Source organism: Vigna angularis, chromosome 11, assembly GCF_016808095.1.
Source record: "Vigna angularis cultivar LongXiaoDou No.4 chromosome 11, ASM1680809v1, whole genome shotgun sequence".
NCBI classification, from domain to species: Eukaryota; Viridiplantae; Streptophyta; class Magnoliopsida; order Fabales; family Fabaceae; genus Vigna; species Vigna angularis.
This window is the reverse complement of record NC_068980.1, coordinates 5,191,921-5,210,805: the sequence shown is the minus strand read 5'-3', so window position 1 is coordinate 5,210,805 and position 18,885 is coordinate 5,191,921. Positions and strand designations below refer to the sequence as shown.

Here is an 18,885-nt window from a genome sequence, read left to right as displayed (position 1 = left end):
AAGAAGAATGACACTGAATTAAGAAAGGGTGGGAGCAAAAAAATTTGTGTTGTCTGCAAACAACTTGGACACAACAAAAAAAACATGTCCACAACGACCTACAACACAATCTGTGCCTTCACCAGATGTGTCTACTAATCAACCTACTCAACAAACACAACTCACAATCCCTTCACCAAGAGATGTGCCTATTTCTCAGGAGTCAGCTGAATGTCCTTCTCCAAACGTTATTTAATCTGTACTGATGAAGGACCAATGTATTATTAGTTTTTTTTTTGTAATGTGTATTGCTCAAGACATATTTAGTGATGAAGACAATGTAGTATAACTTTTGTTTTGGTCTATGTGTACTTCATGAAGACATATTTGGTGTAATTTCTATTGAAGAAGTAATATCAGGTTTATTTTCTTATGTTATTGACTGAGTAAGATTGATGAAGTAATGATATCAGGTTTCTTTTGTTATGTTAACATCAGGTTTGTTTTGTTATCTTATGCATTGAGTAAGACAAAGTTCATATAAGGTTTTTTTGTTAAATGATAATGAAATCCATTTTTTATTCATGTCGTTATCATATGTTTATGATGTTTAACAAAGTTGCTTTCTGATGTTACCTTTGCACTTCCTTTAACAACAGCAACCCATATAAAATTACATTAATCAAATAAGACAATATTAAGAAGTCAACTTTATATTTAAAACAGGCAGACAACAACATTCTATTCCAAACATCCTTCCAAAGATCAAATTACATTCATATAAACCTACTTTCATCTACTTTCATCAACCAAGTTTCATCAACATTGATATCACAATTACATTAAAAACACATGTAACAAACACCATGCCCATTAAAACCTTCATCCTTTTCTCCAAAATAACTACACTTTTCTCCAAACACCCAATTCTCAGCTTTTCACCATCTCTTTCTTCCATCTTCATCACACTTTGTTCCATCTTCATCAAACTTCTACCCACTTCTTCATTCCTTGCACTTGCACTACATTCCTTGCACTTGCACTACTGTCTTCTAAATTCACCACATTTCGAGAATCAATTACTTCTTCAGTGCACCACTCAAAAAAGTTGCATCCAACGAAATCTTCACTCCCAACCTGTGGAACAACAAAACACACACTCCCTCGTCACCGAAATCAAAACTCTCACCCTCTGGAAAATCAAAACCATACAATAACTCACAAAACTGCTTCCATTAAACTCACCTTGAAGTTAGGGCAACCCCAAAATCTTTTGCCCTTGCTTTTAGGGGTTCTGGCAACGCGGAAGACTGCAGGCCGCCCACAAAAGCAACTGGGTTTTACACCCAACCTACTCCCACTATCAGAGCTATTTTGAAAACCCCAACCTGTGCATTTGCAAGACGAAGAACAATCAGACATTTCGTCACTTCAACACTGCTTCCACAACTCTTCCTAACGAAAACGGAGATGTTAAACACTTTCGAAATCAGGATTCTCTCTAAATATTAACTTTTACGGCTAACACATCACACGTGGCAATCTATTCACATAACACAACACCAATGAAATTTAATAAACAATGTCTCGTCAACTAAAATAGATTACACCTCAACAAAGATAAACGACGTTACTGAAAAATTAACGGAGAGGGCTTAATTAGCTCATTTTAACAAGTTTAAGGACCCGATTGAGACCGAAAAAAACATGATGACCCACTTAATATTGACATACAAATATGAAGACCAAATGAGAGTTTAAACCTAAAAAAGTTAATTAAATACACGTGAAACATCATAAAAAAGTTAATTAAATACACCTGAAACATCATAAAAAAAAATACATTATTAATCAACTTGCTCCCCTTTCAACAATTGAGTTTTTAACCACTAAAGACATTATTTTAGATCTTGATTTCTCATTATTGACTTTTTTTTTTATAATCAACAAAGTCAAATTTTAAGTTTAATGTTTCAATTACATTTTTACTTTTATGTTTTATATCAAATAATTATTAAATTAACCTAATAGATGATATGTTTGACCACTTACAATCAAATGATAATAACATTTTATTTTCACAACATTATATCCGTCTCACTAACACCACTTTTGTTTCTATTTTTGTGAATTCTTTATGACAATAATTAACAACATTTTTTGTTTTAATTAAATGTTTGATTGATTTAGACTTTTCTCCTTTAAATATATTTTGCCATAGTAAAATTTCATCAAATTGATCGAGTTGGGTTACGCAAACATGTGACCTTCAATAATGTACTTTTAATAATTTATTAAACTTAAATTAACTTCAAAGAAAAATATGAGATGAAATATAGATAAATACTGACCACAATATTATAAAAATTATACTGGTTTAATAAATCATTTTATTTCTTTCTTTCTCTTTTATAGATTATTATAACATGTTAACCCAATCTTCATATCAAGTTGCTTACACTTATACTATTTTACCATTTCAATTAAATTTGTTTTCCAATTCATTATATGTCTTCAACTATTTACGATTTATAATTTGCTATGATATTATCTTCCATCCTCTTCATACAATTAAATATTATCTGTTCTCAAAGATTTGACAATGAAATTGATAAAGATAAAAAAAACAAAGATAACAACAATGATGAGAATATACAATTACGTAATTATAGAAATCATTTAATTTTCTTATAAATTCACCAAACATGACTAAAAAATATGTGAATGAAAAAAAAAACTATTTTATAGTATAAACTATCATGCTTTTATATTTTTTAACAATATTATTATGCTAAATTAATTTTCTGTTATTTCATTTAAGACTTGTTTATGCTATTTATTTGTATAAAATAATCCATATATAATAATTACATTATTGATTTTGCTTACACAAACAAAATAGTAGAACCAAATAAATTGCAATCGAAAATATAAACACATAAAAACTTAAATAAATAGTAACAACATAATCAAACAAATAAATATTACAAATAAAAAAAAAATTCATCCCTTTAGAACCATGATAAAACAACATAAAAATAAAATAAAAAATACAAAAAATATGCTTCTCATGCACTAATGTCTTCTATAATTTATTAATTTTTTGTTCGATTAAAAAGTATGATAAAAAATTACAAAAAAAAAAAACGTGTTTCTCTTATACTAACTGGATAAAATAATAAAAAGTAAAAAGAAAAAATAAAAAAATAAAAAAACATCTCTCCTAAATATGAATTAGAAAAAAAACCAGAATTATGTTATACGAAACAATTTCTTCACAATATAAAAAAAAAAAAAAAATCTCACCTTTGCAAATTAAAAAAATAATGTATTTTACAAACATCACTTGCCAAACCTTTCGTATTCTGATAAGATATACGAAAATTATTATAATTGTATATAACATTCCTATCTATCTATCTATTTATAACTCTCTCTATATATAATTTAAAATCATGATGAGTAGAGTTCTCTACTATCAACACTTATTATTGTGCAAACAAAAATAATGAGGATAATACTCATTGTTTTTTTTATTGGGTTTTATTAGAAATATAACTTGCATAAAAAGCAGTTATCAATTTTTTATAATACGATACTTGCGGCATCTTGTTATAGGTTAAAATTTTAAAAATAAAATATTATTGATTAATATTGAATAAATTAAAATGAAATTGTATAGAAAAAGGATGTAATTTCACAACTAAAGTAAAATTATTGGAGATTAAAAAGTAGAAAAATAATAACTGAACTGTTAATAGGATTATGCTATGGATATGCATCAGATATAATAATGTAAATACTTTTTTTCAGATTTTCAGAATGTGTTGGAATTTTGAGTTGAGTTGAAGCCATTAGACCAAATTCTAACTGCAGAACTCCAAAGTCCACTTTTCAAACACCGCACTGCATCTATCTATCTATCTATCTATCTATATTTAAATATGCAAGTGCAACCTTGGAAGCCAACTCCAGAAAACTAAAACACAATCTAAACAAAAAAAAAAAGCAAAAAAAAAAGAGGGAAGAAGAATGGGATGAAGCTGGAAATCGAAATCTTGCAGGGCAAAGAGAAGGCATTGACATTTGAAAGATGGAGCAACGAAACCCTTCCCCGTCGCCGTCACCCGTTCGAGTCCTCATTCGCCCTCCGTCTTCTCCCTCGCCGTCGACCACCGATCATCCTTCGCCGTCGCCGTCGCCGTCTCAGGCGCCGCTCCCACGCGCCTCCGATGGCGTGGTGGTTGTCGGCTTCATCGCGCGACGGCATGACGATTCCGCGCAGCTCCTCGACCGTGTCATCGACTCCAACGTCTTTGCCTCCGGAAATCTCGACGCCCCGCTCCTCGTCGACGATGAGGAGGCGAGGGAGTGGTTCGAGCGGAGGAGAATCAGCTACTTTCACGACCACGAGAGAGGGATTTTGTTCCTTCAGTTCTCTTCCACTCGCTGTCCCGCAATTCACACGGCTGCGGACGTTGCGACTCCGGGATTTGATTCTGCCGTCGAGGAGCACGAGTTCGGCGACCTCCAGGGAATGCTTTTCATGTTCTCTGTATGTCACTTTCTTCACTAAATACCTTACATTTTATTATGTACACTTTTACAATATCAATAACCTAATCGTATAGGCTAAATTACAGTTACAGAAGTTCTGGTAAGGTTTTTGATATTCATGTAATGCAAGTTTGTGTGAAAGAGATAAGTACACTAACCTTCGGTGAATTAGTACGTTGAATTTTACTGTTGTTGATAGCTATCCGTGAAATTACAGGGTGCGTGGTCTGTATTATTTTTATTTTAAATTGTGTGTGGTTGATGGTGTAATTGACGTCTTAGAAATGCAGGTTTGTCATGTTATTATATATATTCAGGAGGGGTCACACTTTGGTTCTAGAATTTTAAGGAATTTTCGTGTGCTGCAATCAGCTAAGCATGCAATGGCTCCCTTTGTTAGATCCCAAACTATGCCGCCTTTGCCGGCTAGATCGCATCCTTCATCGTCCTCAAGATCCGCTTCAGCAGCAAACAATTCATCTCCAGGTAGAGGTGGTGGTAACTTGAGTCGCAATGTGTCGGCCATATCTCTCATGTCAGGTTTAGGTTCTTATGCTTCTTTGTTTCCAGGACAGTGCATACCTGTCACACTGTTTGTATTCATCGATGACTTCTCCAGTTTATCTAATTCCAGTGCAAATGGGGAGGATTCTTCAGATAGTACTTCACTTAGTCAATCGTCTAGTTTGAGTGGAGCAGCCAAGGGAAACTTGTCTGCTAAAGGTTCTGGTTCGGTAGTAGTGCTGGCACGCCCTGCAAGCCGATCTGAAGGTGGATTTAGGAAGAAACTACAGACATCTCTTGAAGCACAAATTCGCTTTCTGGTGAAGAAATGCCGGACGTTATCAGGTCCTGAAATAACTCATCCTGGCATAAGGACTGCAGGTTCCTCAACTGCTGCCCCTTTGTTTTCACTTGATGCATCTAGGACAGTTGTCTTATTAGACCGGTTTTCAAATCAAAGAGGTGAGTCTCTTGAGTTTGCCATTGGCCTTGTTGACGATGTATTAAATGGGAAAGCAACTCCAGATTCCCTTTTGCTTGAAAGCCATGGTCAAAGTGCAACCAAAGAAGATTTAATATCAGTTAAGGAGTTCATTTACAGGCAATCTGATATTTTGAGAGGGAGAGGGGGACTAATTAATACCAACAGTGGCTCAGCTGCTGGTGTTGGCATGGTTGCTGTTGCAGCAGCTGCAGCTGCTGCCTCAGCTGCATCTGGGAAAACGTTTACTACTCCTGATCTTCCAAATCTTGAAGTTTGGTTATCTTCTAGTCGTCATATCTTGAGTGGAGTTCTCTGTGCAAAAGGTGGTTCCCTGGATGAATTTGATATTGTCAAAAGGAAACCTCATTCTCGGAATACTGTTTCATCCTCAGCGGAAGGATCTTTGAAGAATACAAATCCTTTAGATGTTGCAGTATCTTGGTTACAAAGTGGTAGAGGGTTGAACACTAAATTCTCAACTATGTGGTGCCAAAGAGCCATTCCAGCCGCAAAGGAACTTTATTTGAAAGACTTGCCTGCTTGTTATCCTACTTCACAACATGTGGTCCATTTAGATAAAGCATTAAATGCATTTCGGTCAATGGTGAAAGGACCTTCAGTGGAACTATTTGCAAAAAAATTGGAAGATGAATGCACTTCCATATGGAAATCAGGAAGGCAACTATGTGATGCTGTTAGTTTGACAGGAAACCCATGCATGCACCAGAGGTATGATGCTGAAACCAGTAATTCAGATTTAGGAGCCTCGCCCAAGCCACATTCAAGTGGCTATTTTTTCCTTCACGCTTGTGCTTGTGGGCGTTCCCGACAGTTACGTCCTGATCCTTTTGATTTTGAATCAGCTGATGACAGTTGCTTCTCTGACTGTGATAAGCTACTTCCTGCAGTCAAATTACCAGAAACAGAAGTTGCAGCACCTGTTAAATCTTCTGCTTGGAGTTTGCTTCGTATTGGGGGTGCTAGCTACTATGAATCTTCTAAAGGCTTACTTCAAAGTGGATTTTCTGCCACTGAAAAATTTCTTTTGAAATGGACAATATACCTAGAAAAAAAGAAAATACCAAATGGTTCTACAGAGAGTATAGTGAAGCAAGGCTCTGTAATTAGGGCACCCAAGGTTGAATCCATTGCAGATGCAAAGAAAACTGGGGTTATACAAACCCACCCTGCTGTGCTGAACGGAGTGGAAGACATTGGAACATCTTTAGATGTCATGAAGGTTGATGATAAAAAGATAAGTTTTGGTAGAGGTTTCCCTATTTTCAAAATGAGAAAACCTTTTTCTGAGGTTGTTGCTGGATCCACAGCTAGTGATTCAGGATTCCCTCCTCTTCAACAAAGGAAGTTTCCTACACCAGGTTCAGAAAAGGGTATCAAACAAAGCAGGTCTACTAATCAGACTGTTGAACAGATTAATGTAGCCATTGATCATCAACTATCTCAAAATGTTTCATCTACTCAGGGACATGTTGATGGCAATGGCAACAATATCAGCAGGGACAGTGATCCTTTTTTGCGGATTGGTAGCAATGTAGTACCTGTATACTCGAATGATGTTGAAAAGAACAAATCACATTCTTTGAAGCATGTAGTAGTATATGTTGGATTTGAGCATGAATGCCCCCGTGGCCACCGTTTTCTGTTGAATGCAGAACATCTTGCCAAACTTGGTTCTTCATACTCATCATCGGAAGAATCTCATGTATCTTCTATGGAGCCTTCTGGCATAAATCAGGCAGGTCATACTAAAGTAAGCAAGAATTCTTCCTGGAACAAAGTTCATCGAAGCTCAAATGAAATTCTTTCTGTAGCCTCAAATAAGGAGAGAGATGTAAACAAATCTAACGAAATGATTCCTAATGGTGATTCAAATTCAGATGGATTAACACATACGGACATTTTGCTAAAGCAATATAATTTGAACTCAACAAATACATTTGGAAAACCCCTGAATCTTATGAAGGATTTTGGAGGAGATATTCATGCTATTAGCATGGGTGGTGATGATCTTGCATGGTCCATGTTGAATCAAAACTTGCCTATCTACATGATCTGTCCTCACTGCAAGCTTTCAAGGAATAACAAGGATACACCAAAGTTTAAGTTTGCAAGTGGGATCTCACAGCTTAAAAGAATTTTTCTGGTAGGAGTTTACTTCCTGTATAAGCATTAAATTATGTTTCAATTAGCATGATAATTTTTTTTTCTGTTAATAATAAAATGCATTTTGGAGTGTGTATGTCATTTTATTCTTCTGATTTCTTTTCTTATAAGCCTACATGTGTTGCACAAATTTCCTTATGATTGTTTGTCTTTTACACTTTGTCTATGAACTTCACTTTTCACATATTTACATTGTGTTAAAAATATGACATTTTCAAGGGTAATAAACTCATGCATATAAATTTAGCTGGTGCATGTTTGTGTGCCACTTGATACTGATGTTGACTGTTGAGTTTAATCCTTTTATTTTTAAATTATTATGAAATTGGCAAACTAATCTATATATATTCTTTAGGTGACACCCGCATTTCCAGTGGTACTAGCAACATGCCCTGTTGTACAATTTGAGGTATGCCTTTATTCTTCCATTGTGCAGCTCTTGGAAATTTTTGAATGTAAATTAAGGATAGATAATTTGCATATTTAAAAAGCCTACTCTTTATGCGTAGAGTTAAACTTCTGTTGTGTACTATAGGCCAAGCTTGTTGATTTGTGTAGCATTTTGTCTATCACCTTTCATCTTTGTAATTTCTGGTATTACTTTTACCAAAATGTTGTACAACTATAATCAGAAGAGAACTTGAAAGCCTTTAAAGGTACCTGTGAATTTTAGCAGCCATCTCTGTTATGATTTAACTATTGGATTTAAATTTATATGGCTGTGATGCGCTTATGCTTGACTAATAGCTGTTTGTTTAAGAAAAAATTTCAACTTTTCAGGAAGTGAGAATTGCTTTGTGCAATATTCAAGATCATTTGAATAATCTTTGTTTTTTTTTTTAAACCAATTTTGCAGTGAGTAAAATTGATTTTGAGAGAAGTCGAGTAAAATTCATTCTAGGTATGAGATCCACAAAACAGGCACACACACACACATTTAAGAAACGAGAATGGTTTATCTTCAAACAAAAGTAGTTCTTCTAAACTTAAATATATATATATATATATATATATATATATATATATATATATATATATATATATATATATATATATATATATATATATATATATATCATCCCCTAATTTAATATTTTTAATCTTGAATCTTTCAAAATCAAGTCTTGTAATGACAATTCTTTCTAAATTAATGTCAATATCTAAAACGAAACCAACCCTAAATCCAAATTTTGCAACCTTACTGTTGTTTGTACTTTTCAAGTTATATAAATTTTCTGATCTGCTCAACTGTGTCTTGCTTTTTTTACCTTGTAGACATCATGCTTGCCTCCCTCAGTTCCAGATCGTGAGAAAAAATTGCAGTTTAGCCTTGGATGTGAAGTGATCTTGCCACCAGAGAGCTTCCTGACACTTAAATTACCATTTGTGTATGGTGTCCAGCTTGAAGATGGCAACAAACATCCTCTTAACCCCTTTGAACAACAGCCTGAAATGACTGCCTGGATCGCCAAGGGCACAGTACTGAAGATCTTGTCCAAGTGGAACAGTGATGAGGGATATCAACCACAGTAAAAGCTTACTAAAATTTTGAGTGGCGTTCCTAAGATTGAAAAGGAATGAATGTCAACAGCTTCTCCAAAACTCAGGTGCAGCTTGTGCTCCCTCTTTCTTTCTTTTAGCTAACATCATGTTTTGGAAATTTAAAGGGCAAAAATATGCACCTTGCTATAGTTATTCAGTACAGAAACTAGATCCTTTATGCTAAAGGAAACAAATTATATTGTGTGCCCTTTCAAAGACGCCCTTGGTCCTTCTGATGGAGGAAGGTAAAAACTGTATATGAGATCATAGTAAGAAATTGACAAAGAGTATACTGTAGCAGGGTCCCATCTAGTGAAAACCTTGTGCTAGACTGTCTTGATGATCAGGATACCGCATGTCTATCTACTTTGAAGAACTAGCAGAAACCTTCTCCCAAGATCTTTTTTTGCTTCGTGTGTTCTTTACAGAATATTTGCAAGTTGTGATTAAACTTTAGTCTGTACCTTTAAAACCGATGTGTAATGTTTTCTTCACTCTTTATTAGCTAAATTATAGCATTTTTTTTCTTATGGAGATTATCTACGAATTTTGAAGGTCTAAAACTAATTGGAAAATGTGTTGGATAAAAAAATAGGCTATTAATGCGGATTACAGTTTAATATTGTCTTGCATAAAATAATTGAGTTTGTGACTTTATTGAGATTGTGTGCAGGATAAGTAACTCTGTGGATGATGGATATGTTCTGCAATTGAATTACTGAGATGTAATGGAAACTAGTGGAGTTCATTATTCAGGCATGAACTGGTAACATGGATTTTTTCTTTTGTACATTGTTTGTACTTAAATCTCCACCCTTTTAATTAGGTGCAATTGTTGGCCTCTTGGTTATTTGCAGCTCTGTGGTACGCTTTCTAGCTTCTTCGTACGTTCTTGTATCTCATGTGAGTATCTGCAAATTTATGATTCAATTATTGCTGTCTGGATTCATTTGGATGATATCGCCCTTTACAAATGAAAGCATTCCATGATTAGAAGGAGCCTGAGATATGTGCATCAATTACCAGAGAATCATAATGGTCGCAGTAATGGTATGTGACTATGCTTTCTGGACGTAGTTCCTTATTTTTTTTTTCATATTTATCTTTTCAAGTGTCCTCTCTTAAAAAAGACTTCATTTGTTGTGATCTTTTTTCTCTTTAGCCTTCTTGACAGTAAATTTGTTGTGGGGGTCTGCTTGGATCTTTATCTTAGTTTGGATAGCTGATACGTCCGTTCTACCAATATTGTGCAACTTATTATATAGAACTATAAAATAATATAAATAACCAAATAAACAGTACAGTTTGTTAGGTCATACAAAGTAGAGGTAAGTGTTGATTAATCGCTTATATTTGCACTTTTCACAGCTAATTGCATAACCAACTCTTGGATTTAGATTAAAGTCCATTAATTGATGTACTGGAATATCATGTTAAGGAGTAACTCTTGATACACTATAAAAGAATTTCATTATCTCTTTCACATAATTCTTGGATCTGCTTGTGATTTATACATTTTTGTCCTTATAATAGTTAAGATAAGATAATTGGGCTAAAATACAGGCCTCGTTTATGTCTTTTTATTTGTATGTTACTTATTTATGGTCATGTCCCTGTCAACAAATCTTGGAAGTGTAGAATTTCAACTCAATTGATAGACTTACTATGAAGACGAAGTTTGCTTGCAGGTGATGCTCCTCAAAGTTGTAGATGATGAAAGATACGATAGATGGCATGCGTATACGTAGAAGATCATATAACGAGGACACTCGCTGATATCTTTGATGTACTGATCTTGTTCTTCAACGTGAACCACAGTATATGAGCAATGATATTGACCGTGTGCATTTCAATATTATGCCAAAAACACCAAAGGATAAAAGGAGCAAGCGTGGTCTAGCCAGGAAAAAACCGTGCTCATTGGTGTATTTCTGATTTCTTGATATCGTAAGCTTGCTGATCATCAGGGTGGTGAAAAATGGTTGAACTGAAGCCTGTGATGACCTCTGTGAAAGCCTAAATTACTGTTCTTGAAAGTTGAAACTGTCGGCTTACGCATTACGTCATCTGGAGAACAAACTGTAATTTTACGAGTGAACTTTCATTTGTCTGTAGGGTTAGAAACATTGCTCTTTTTTTTTATTTCTTGATTTTCAACATCTTTAGTCATTTATTTTGTAAAAGTAAGTGATTCCATTCTATTTCTCTTCGTTTTGTATTAAAAATGTTTAAGGAGAATGCCAACTTTCAAAATCGGATGAAGTAAGGTAAATTTTCTAGGGATAAGAATTAGAAAATAATTCATAATTTTGTGCGAATTTTATACGTGAATTATTCCGAGGTGTTTAAAGTTATTTATCTTTTCCTTATAAAATGGAATGAAGATCAACTTGAATCGAAGTTTTGTGCATCCTGCTACCCATCCGAACATGTGATTAATCAAATATATTGACATGGTTGATTTTATTTTACTGAAAAGTTTAAATGTAATAAGAGTAATGTCAGGAGAGTTATGAAATTTAATTATTTTATGGTAGTTACTTTGTTTTAGAAGTTTATAATATTGTCAACCGTAATAAAATTAGATGATCATTGTCATACGTGATTAAATTACATATGTAAATAGAGTTAATTTTTACTTTATAAGTGGTTAAAGATTCACTAGTGGTTGAACAAAGTGATGATATGAAATTAGTGATTAATAATATCATTAAATTATTGAAATATATAATAGACTCATAGCCAATGATTAATGATGCTAAGAAGTCATTAACAATATTAAACGTCTAGTGGACTTTTTCAAATGTGTGAATATTCACTACTCTTTTCTCCCCGTCTCTGACGAATTAATATTTTTTAGGAGCACCAAATAATTTTAAAAATAAGTTATTATGAACACTTTGTGTGTAGGGTTTGGTGTTTTGCTAGGCTTTGTAGTGTTTTTATTTGTTCTGAAAATTGAAGAATTACACAGAACGAAGTGTTGTGATGGTTATAGTTGATGTCATACTAGTATTATTATACTGATGGTGTTGGAGGCTCATACTTGCTGCGGCGATATTATATGTGTTTCATGGTTCATCATAATCTCTTACATGCAATACGTCATACTTGGTGCATTGACTCAACCAGAAAAGGATGCCACAAATTCAAAACCTTGGTTCAGAAGAGCGCCAGTCACCCATAGCTTCAAATTTTGCAGGTTAATTTCTGGTTCAGACCCTTTTATCTGTTTTCAACACATCAATGACTTAATCTGTGAACAAAAATAATAACTCAATCTTTCAACGAAACAGAATTATTGAATTGGAAAGGAGAGGGAAAACAGCTCACATTCAATGTAAATGTAAGTTGAAAACTGTTACAAACTGTAGCCAAGTTTGAATTCTGAACACTAAAACCTGCAAGAGACTCAAGAGCTCTGAACAACGATGCAGCCACTCCTTCTCCTTTATTGCACACTATTTTTGCATAATACCCTCTTTCCTCCACTTGCACAATCTCCACCTACAAACAAGCATTCAAAAATGTTGCAGCGATTAGTGTACATAGAAAGACTAACTGAAAAATTATGGAGCTATATCATGAATTTCTATAATCAAACCTACCTGCATGATCTTCTTGAAGATTGGATGACTATTCCGAGCAGCTTGCACATTTTTGGAATTGTTAATTGATTCTTGATAGTTTTCACGCACTAATAAAGATGCTTCAAGTCCTGCAACTTCAGCCTTCAGCTTCCTAGCTTGAGCTTGAAGCTCATGCACGTATGCTACTGCGTCTCCAATTATGGAAGCCTTGTCCATCTGCGTACATAGCTATATCAATTACATTTCACTCTCAAATATAAACATCATGTTAGTTTTAGGCTCACTTTGGATAAATTTCAACATAAACAAACACTTACAGTAAAAGAATAGTTTAAGTAAGAAACTTAATTCATTTTACCACCTTCGTGTGTTTTTAGAGAAATTCTTCTAAGCAAAACTTAATTAAACATATGTTGTTAGTTTCAAGCAACCCTCTTACATTAGACTTTATAATAACAGTTTTACTCATGTACCTTTGTTATGTTGGGAACCAAAGAACGCAATGCGTAAAGCTTCTCCTTCATTCGGCCTCTCCTTCTCCTCTCAGAAATGAGAGTCTTGGACCTGTCATTTTTCAGTTTGGGTTTGGAATCGTCATTCTTGGTGGTTGTTGTTGTTTCAGAAGAATGCTCTCCATCGTGTTCTTCTTCTTCTTCTTCTCTTTCCCCTTCTCCTTCTCCCTTCATCTCCCCATCAAAGCATGAAAAGGAGCTAAATGTGGAGCTTTGATCATAGACATTCACAGCATTGTTATAGTTCTGATCAAAAGGGTTTGCAGGGCATGGAAGGAGCTGATTGTTAACAAAACCATCAGTGATGAGGTCAGAACCGAAGTCACAGTTAGCATCTTCGTTCTCCCCTCGGATCAAATTGATGAACTGATCAAAATTTGGATTGTCAACGAAGTCGTACAGCTCAAAATCATTGATGTACGCCTGTGTGTCTTGATGAATTGCATCCATAGCGTTCACAGTTAGAGCTTGGGTAGCTAGAGGCCTGATCCTAATATATATAGAAGGTTGACATGATTATTAATATATAGTTTTGGTGTGAATGGAATAACAAGAGTTTCCTTTCATGTCACCAAGGTCTATTATTTTATTTGCACCATTGTTAATTAACTCAAGTAGAGATGCCTTTCATTTTTTTTTTCTGATTATTTGGTTAGTATCTGTCAAAGGACCAAAAGATGTAACCTGCTTGTACACTAGATAGTTTTTTGTTGCTACTTGCATGTATTTTCTTTCAGAAACTATTTTACTCTCATATCTGACACTTTAGTTGTTTACGTTGTAAAATGCCACTCTTTTCATCAAATCCAACCCGTAAGTTTCTTTGGCTGTTTATATATAACATAGATTCAACTCCAAGACAAATAAATTGTCATTTTAATTCTGTTTTTATTTTATTTTAAGCATATATAAATCGAAATCAGTCCAGTTGCAGCCGCTCTCAACTTTTCAACTGTTGCACATATATATTCTGATGAATGATTGCAACTGGCAACAGCAAGAATAATGCAGAAGCAGTGTTGAGAAAACTGTGCAAAGTTTTAAACTGTGTTAAGTAACCTTTTTCCAGAAGCAATTTTAAATAAAGCTGGTCATTTTCATATCAATATGGGTAATAATAGCACTATTTTATGCTGCTTTAGATGAGGTTGTATATGGGTAATGAGCATTTCTCGACTTTTATATTGATTGAAGTTGAAGCCAGTATTGTTGTCAAGATCATTATCACAAAAGGGTCACTTTCTATGCTGAGTACTGCAACATCTTCGGGATAAATAAATGCAGATGAACAACTGCTATAATGTGAACAGAATCTACTGGGAACATGGTGACGTGTCTCACATATTTTAAATTTCATAAAGCAAATGGAAGGTGCTATGGATGCAAGTTAGTGATTTCACAATCATAACAGCCGTCAAACTTTGCACCACATAGTAATACTCCCTATTTTATAAAAAAATATCAAATATTTGATAAAAAGGAATCCACAGTTTCTGTGCTGAGTAAAAAAGAACTATGTACCAGCAGTGTATATAGAAAATCTTTTTTAATCAGTATAGAAAGTGTATGGTATGGTCTCCATTGGAACTAAACACCACTTAGGCTTTAGATTGTCTATCCAGGCCGTTTTCTCGGGTTGTTCATCCGGAAGTTCACTCAAGTCTAAGTCAGGCCAGTATGATCTACCAGGTCAAATTATTAGTGATAATGATTCATTAAACCCTTAATGCAGATTAAAATATAATTGAGTTGTTATTAGATCAGCGAAACGTAAAAACTCGTTACAACTCTTATAAATAATGATCCAGGTATGATTTTAGGATCATTATGTACACATAACTTGTTGTGTTAACTGATTGGTTATTTTAGTGCGTCAGAGTGTCTTTAACTGGACCGATCCATATGGCTTGAACAAGAAAGACAAAGAGGCAACAATGAAACTTGGAGCAAGTCCATCAATTTTTTAACACAATTTGAAGTGATTTGAATAAGTAACCTCAACCAGGAAAAAAAAAATTGGTTACCCTAGTTCCCAGTTAATCAGTTAATGCAAATATTAACGTGTCTATATAAGTCATGCATGTTAGCTTAATTAGCTAGTGATTGATAAATTATTTTAAATTTTTTTAACTATTGACTTGTTACTGAAAGAAAAAACATGCAGATATGAACTGCATATATGTAACTGTCAACAAACGAGAGTAAATATATAACTGTACCAAGTAGACACATGTTGCTCCCATTGACCTTGATCAGATGATTGAAGTTTTGGATCCTCTGACCCTTTCTTTTTTCAGAAGGAGAATCTAAACTGACATCATTGACGACGGTTTTGATGCCTTATTTAGTTCTATTTTATGGTAGGCAACTATAACAAAAAGGAGAAAGAAGAACCACACGCAGAGTTTGAATTTCTTAATGAACATCATTGCTTTGGAATAATACTTGTGGAAGGCACACAAAGGAGTGTGTGAGACAACAATGTGAGGTGACGCTTACACGTGCCATGACCACCGTAGACATTTTATTTTCCACATATCATAGCCAATAGTTCAGTTCATCTCATTTTAACATGGGTATATATATATATATATATATATATATATATATATATATATATATATAATAAGCTTCATAGTGTTGTATCATAAAAAAATAAGCATTTTTTTTTCTGGTTTTGGTTCTAGAAACAATAAGCAGCAGGAATAAATATTGTGGGGTAGGTCATATTATAGCTTGTTTTATTTTATGATGGTGAATTTCTTAATTTCGTCCTATGTCTGGAATGTTGCATGATCCATTCTATTCTTTTGTATAACCAAACTGAGTCAAACCTTGGATTATTTTTCAGTTCCTAATGTGATAGAGAAGAAAGTAATTAATACCCTCAAACTAATTGTACCAGTAGGACCGGACGTTAGATAGGCCGGACGTCTACACTGGACCAAACACGCTACCCTTTGGTTCATCATCAAAGATTCGACACAACAAACTAGACGCCCACGCATCCGAGATTACGCGACCTTACCTCGTCATCCGGATATACTAAAAGGCCGGCCGGACATGCCGTTTGCTACACATGCCGCCTTTAGGGGTCGGTTGGCCCATAAGCCAAACCTTAGGAGACCGGTCGGTCATACCGCTAATTAACCAGGTTTAAGGTAAGTTGAGATTAAGAGCTATTGGGCTGAATTTGGGCCGTGATTAACTTTTCACTAATCCCAAGCCCATAGCGAAAACTATAAATACAAATCCAGGGTGTTCGATAAAAAACGCCATTATTCTCAACTGACTTTGGCATCGAAGAATCTTTCGCAGGTCTTCCACCCGGACTGAGGAGAAAATTGAGGAGCGAGTACGGAAGACCGAAAACACGAAATACGAGCAAAAGAAGACGTGAAGACATTAAACGACACAGTCCTTCACATACAAAACACTAATCATATATGCATAGTTTTATCATACAATATCTCACATTAAAACTTTTCCTCATTCCACTTTTGTGTTGTACCATCTTCTGTTTCAGTGGTGAATGTTAAAAATTAATAGACTCTGAGTTCATTGGGAGTGAATTTAACTTTTATATATTTTCGTAAATTGATGGTTTTTTCTAAACTACATAATTTTTATGGAAAATTATATTTTAGTTTCAAGAATGTTAATGAGGATGTTTTTAACTTTTCATGAGCATAGAATTAAGGGTTAATTCATATTTAATATGCAAAAGTTTTACAAAAACTAAAAGTTAAATTAATTTAATGTGAACGAAAAACATTTACTGAGGGAAAAAAAACTAACCGCAAGTGAAAATTCAGATTATAGATAATAGAAAATAACACGTTATGATATAAACTCTATTATTTGGAAAGAAGTAATTTATGTAACAAACTCTATTTGGAAAGAAGTAAGCTAACTAGCTTAGGATTAGCTCACTCAGCACCAAACTTGTTTGGATGTAAGAACTTGTGAATGGATTAAAGGATGAAAATGGAGAAATGGATTTGAGAAAAAAAAAACGTGAAAGTGAAAATGAAGATGGTGAGAAATAAAAAAAAAAATGAGACAATGAGAAAATTTGTAAGTGATGTTCCTAGTTTGATAGATTATAAAATATTTTAATTGATATAATTGTAAGATTAGTCTTGTGTTTAAAAAATAAGTTAGCATATTATTATTATTATAAGGGTTAATTATATTTTTTGTCTTTAATTTATAACACAATTTTGAAATTAGTCTATATTTGGATCTTGATGATTCTTATACTTTAAAAATAAATGGATGAAGTCTAAGTTAATTTTTATTTTTTTTACAATAACTTATTATATGTTTGATATATTTGTGGTTCATGTATGTTTTTCTCTCTTTCTCTCTTATCCTTTATTATTGTTAGAGACTAATTTAAATTTTAATGCATAAATCAATTATAATTTTTTTATTAATGATAAAAATTATTTTAGATACTGATAATTTTTAGTTTATAAAATAATGTTTAATTTAGTTAATATAATGATTAATAATTTTTTATCTTTAAATTAGTTGTTATTTAATAATTTTCTTGTAGAGTTATAAAAATATGAAAAATAATATTAGTTTTGGATGAGAGAAATAATTAATAACTAATTAAAAATGAAATACTAAATTTAATTTCACAAATAAATTATGTTCGTAGTTGAAGACTAACTATGGCATGCACATCAACGTTAAATCTTACCCTAAGAAAGAGGGATCCTCTTTTAATATGCCAATCATTTTCATTAACATCATCTAAGCATTAAAAACATGCTTCTTAAATTATAAGGAACTTGTTTGTGATTGCATATTACTATTCTAACTACTTAAATAGTGCTCTTTCTCTCTTCTTCTTTTCTACTTATTGTGATCATTATCATCTTTATTAGGATTATCAATATCTCACATTTGTCTGTATCACATTTATTATTATTATTATTATTATTATTATTATTATTATTATTATTATTATTATTATTATTATTATTATTATTATTTCATTGATAAGATTGTTGTAGCCGTTCCCATTTTACTGTGACCTTTAGTGCTACTAGTATAATTGTCATCACCATTATTACAAATAATAAACTAATTACAATTTTTTTTAAAAGTAGGAGTAATTAAAAATCATTAAAAACAAGTTATGAGATTTTTTTTAATTTAAAACAGATTTATTTTAAATTTCAAGGATTAAATTTTAAATAGAGATTAAAGAACAAAAATCATAAAAAAAAAAGGATCCTTCGTAAGACATTATATTTAATCTTTAAAATAATAGATTTATAGATTATATATTGTTTATTTTATTCATGTGAAAATTTCAATTTATCTTCGTAAAACATGCACATGAAAACTATATCCCCTAAACAGACAAAAGCATTTTAACTAAACTGCAGATCAGATCACCGTCACTTTTTATTTCTTTGCAATTTGCATATAGCTTAAAAATTCCACTTGCATATACCTTAAAATATAACAACAGAAAGTAAATATAACAATATTAATAATACAACCCTTGTCCATT

General features: G+C 33.1%; 2 protein-coding genes across 12 annotated transcripts; one reads left to right on the top strand and one right to left on the bottom strand.

The window, feature by feature from the left end:
- Positions 1 to 3,814: 3,814 nt before the first annotated feature.
- LOC108334029 (uncharacterized) lies at positions 3,815 to 11,516 on the top strand. 10 transcript variants are annotated; one of them, XM_052870516.1, is made up of 8 exons: positions 3,815 to 4,534; positions 4,937 to 5,022; positions 5,107 to 7,688; positions 8,064 to 8,117; positions 8,984 to 9,315; positions 9,924 to 10,016; positions 10,108 to 10,300; positions 10,939 to 11,516. In XM_052870516.1, the coding sequence occupies exons 1-5, from the start codon at positions 4,017 to 4,019 to the stop codon at positions 9,239 to 9,241; spliced, it is 3,498 nt and encodes a 1,165-aa protein (XP_052726476.1). In that variant the 5' UTR covers positions 3,815 to 4,016; the 3' UTR covers positions 9,242 to 9,315; positions 9,924 to 10,016; positions 10,108 to 10,300; positions 10,939 to 11,516. The 10 variants fall into 10 exon arrangements, with proteins under 10 accessions (XP_052726476.1, XP_052726475.1, XP_017425102.2 ...); XM_052870515.1 differs by having other exon boundaries at positions 4,827 to 5,022; positions 9,924 to 10,006; XM_017569613.2 differs by having other exon boundaries at positions 4,827 to 7,688; positions 10,108 to 10,153; positions 10,245 to 10,300.
- Positions 11,517 to 12,054: 538 nt separating this feature from the next.
- LOC108333724 (transcription factor FER-LIKE IRON DEFICIENCY-INDUCED TRANSCRIPTION FACTOR) lies at positions 12,055 to 13,850 on the bottom strand. Of its 2 annotated transcripts, none has more exons than XM_017569199.2 (4): positions 13,314 to 13,848; positions 12,859 to 13,056; positions 12,584 to 12,757; positions 12,055 to 12,479 (listed from the first exon to the last, which is right to left on the bottom strand). In XM_017569199.2, exons 1-4 carry the CDS (start codon positions 13,800 to 13,802, stop codon positions 12,375 to 12,377), a joined length of 966 nt encoding a protein of 321 aa, XP_017424688.1. In that variant the 5' UTR covers positions 13,803 to 13,848; the 3' UTR covers positions 12,055 to 12,374. The 2 variants fall into 2 exon arrangements, with proteins under 2 accessions (XP_017424688.1, XP_052726830.1); XM_052870870.1 differs by having other exon boundaries at positions 12,297 to 12,506; positions 13,314 to 13,850.
- Between the last annotated feature and the right edge of the window lie 5,035 nt (positions 13,851 to 18,885).

What these genes read in the sequence shown, in the direction of transcription:
- LOC108334029 (XM_017569613.2), top strand. Translation starts at nt 4,073, where the DNA reads ATGGAGCAACGAAACCCTTCCCCGTCGCCGTCACCCGTTCGAGTCCTC. An exon ending in AGCTTAAAAGAATTTTTCTG is followed by an intron (nt 7,689 to 8,063) that starts GTAGGAGTTTAC and finishes TATATTCTTTAG; the next exon opens with GTGACACCCGCATTTCCAGT. An exon ending in GCCCTGTTGTACAATTTGAG is followed by an intron (nt 8,118 to 8,983) that starts GTATGCCTTTAT and finishes TTTACCTTGTAG; the next exon opens with ACATCATGCTTGCCTCCCTC.
- LOC108333724 (XM_017569199.2), bottom strand. Translation starts at nt 13,802, where the DNA reads ATGGATGCAATTCATCAAGACACACAGGCGTACATCAATGATTTTGAG. An exon ending in TCTTCAAGAAGATCATGCAG is followed by an intron (nt 12,758 to 12,858) that starts GTAGGTTTGATT and finishes GCTTGTTTGTAG; the next exon opens with GTGGAGATTGTGCAAGTGGA. An exon ending in AACTTACATTTACATTGAAT is followed by an intron (nt 12,480 to 12,583) that starts GTGAGCTGTTTT and finishes TGTTGAAAACAG; the next exon opens with ATAAAAGGGTCTGAACCAGA.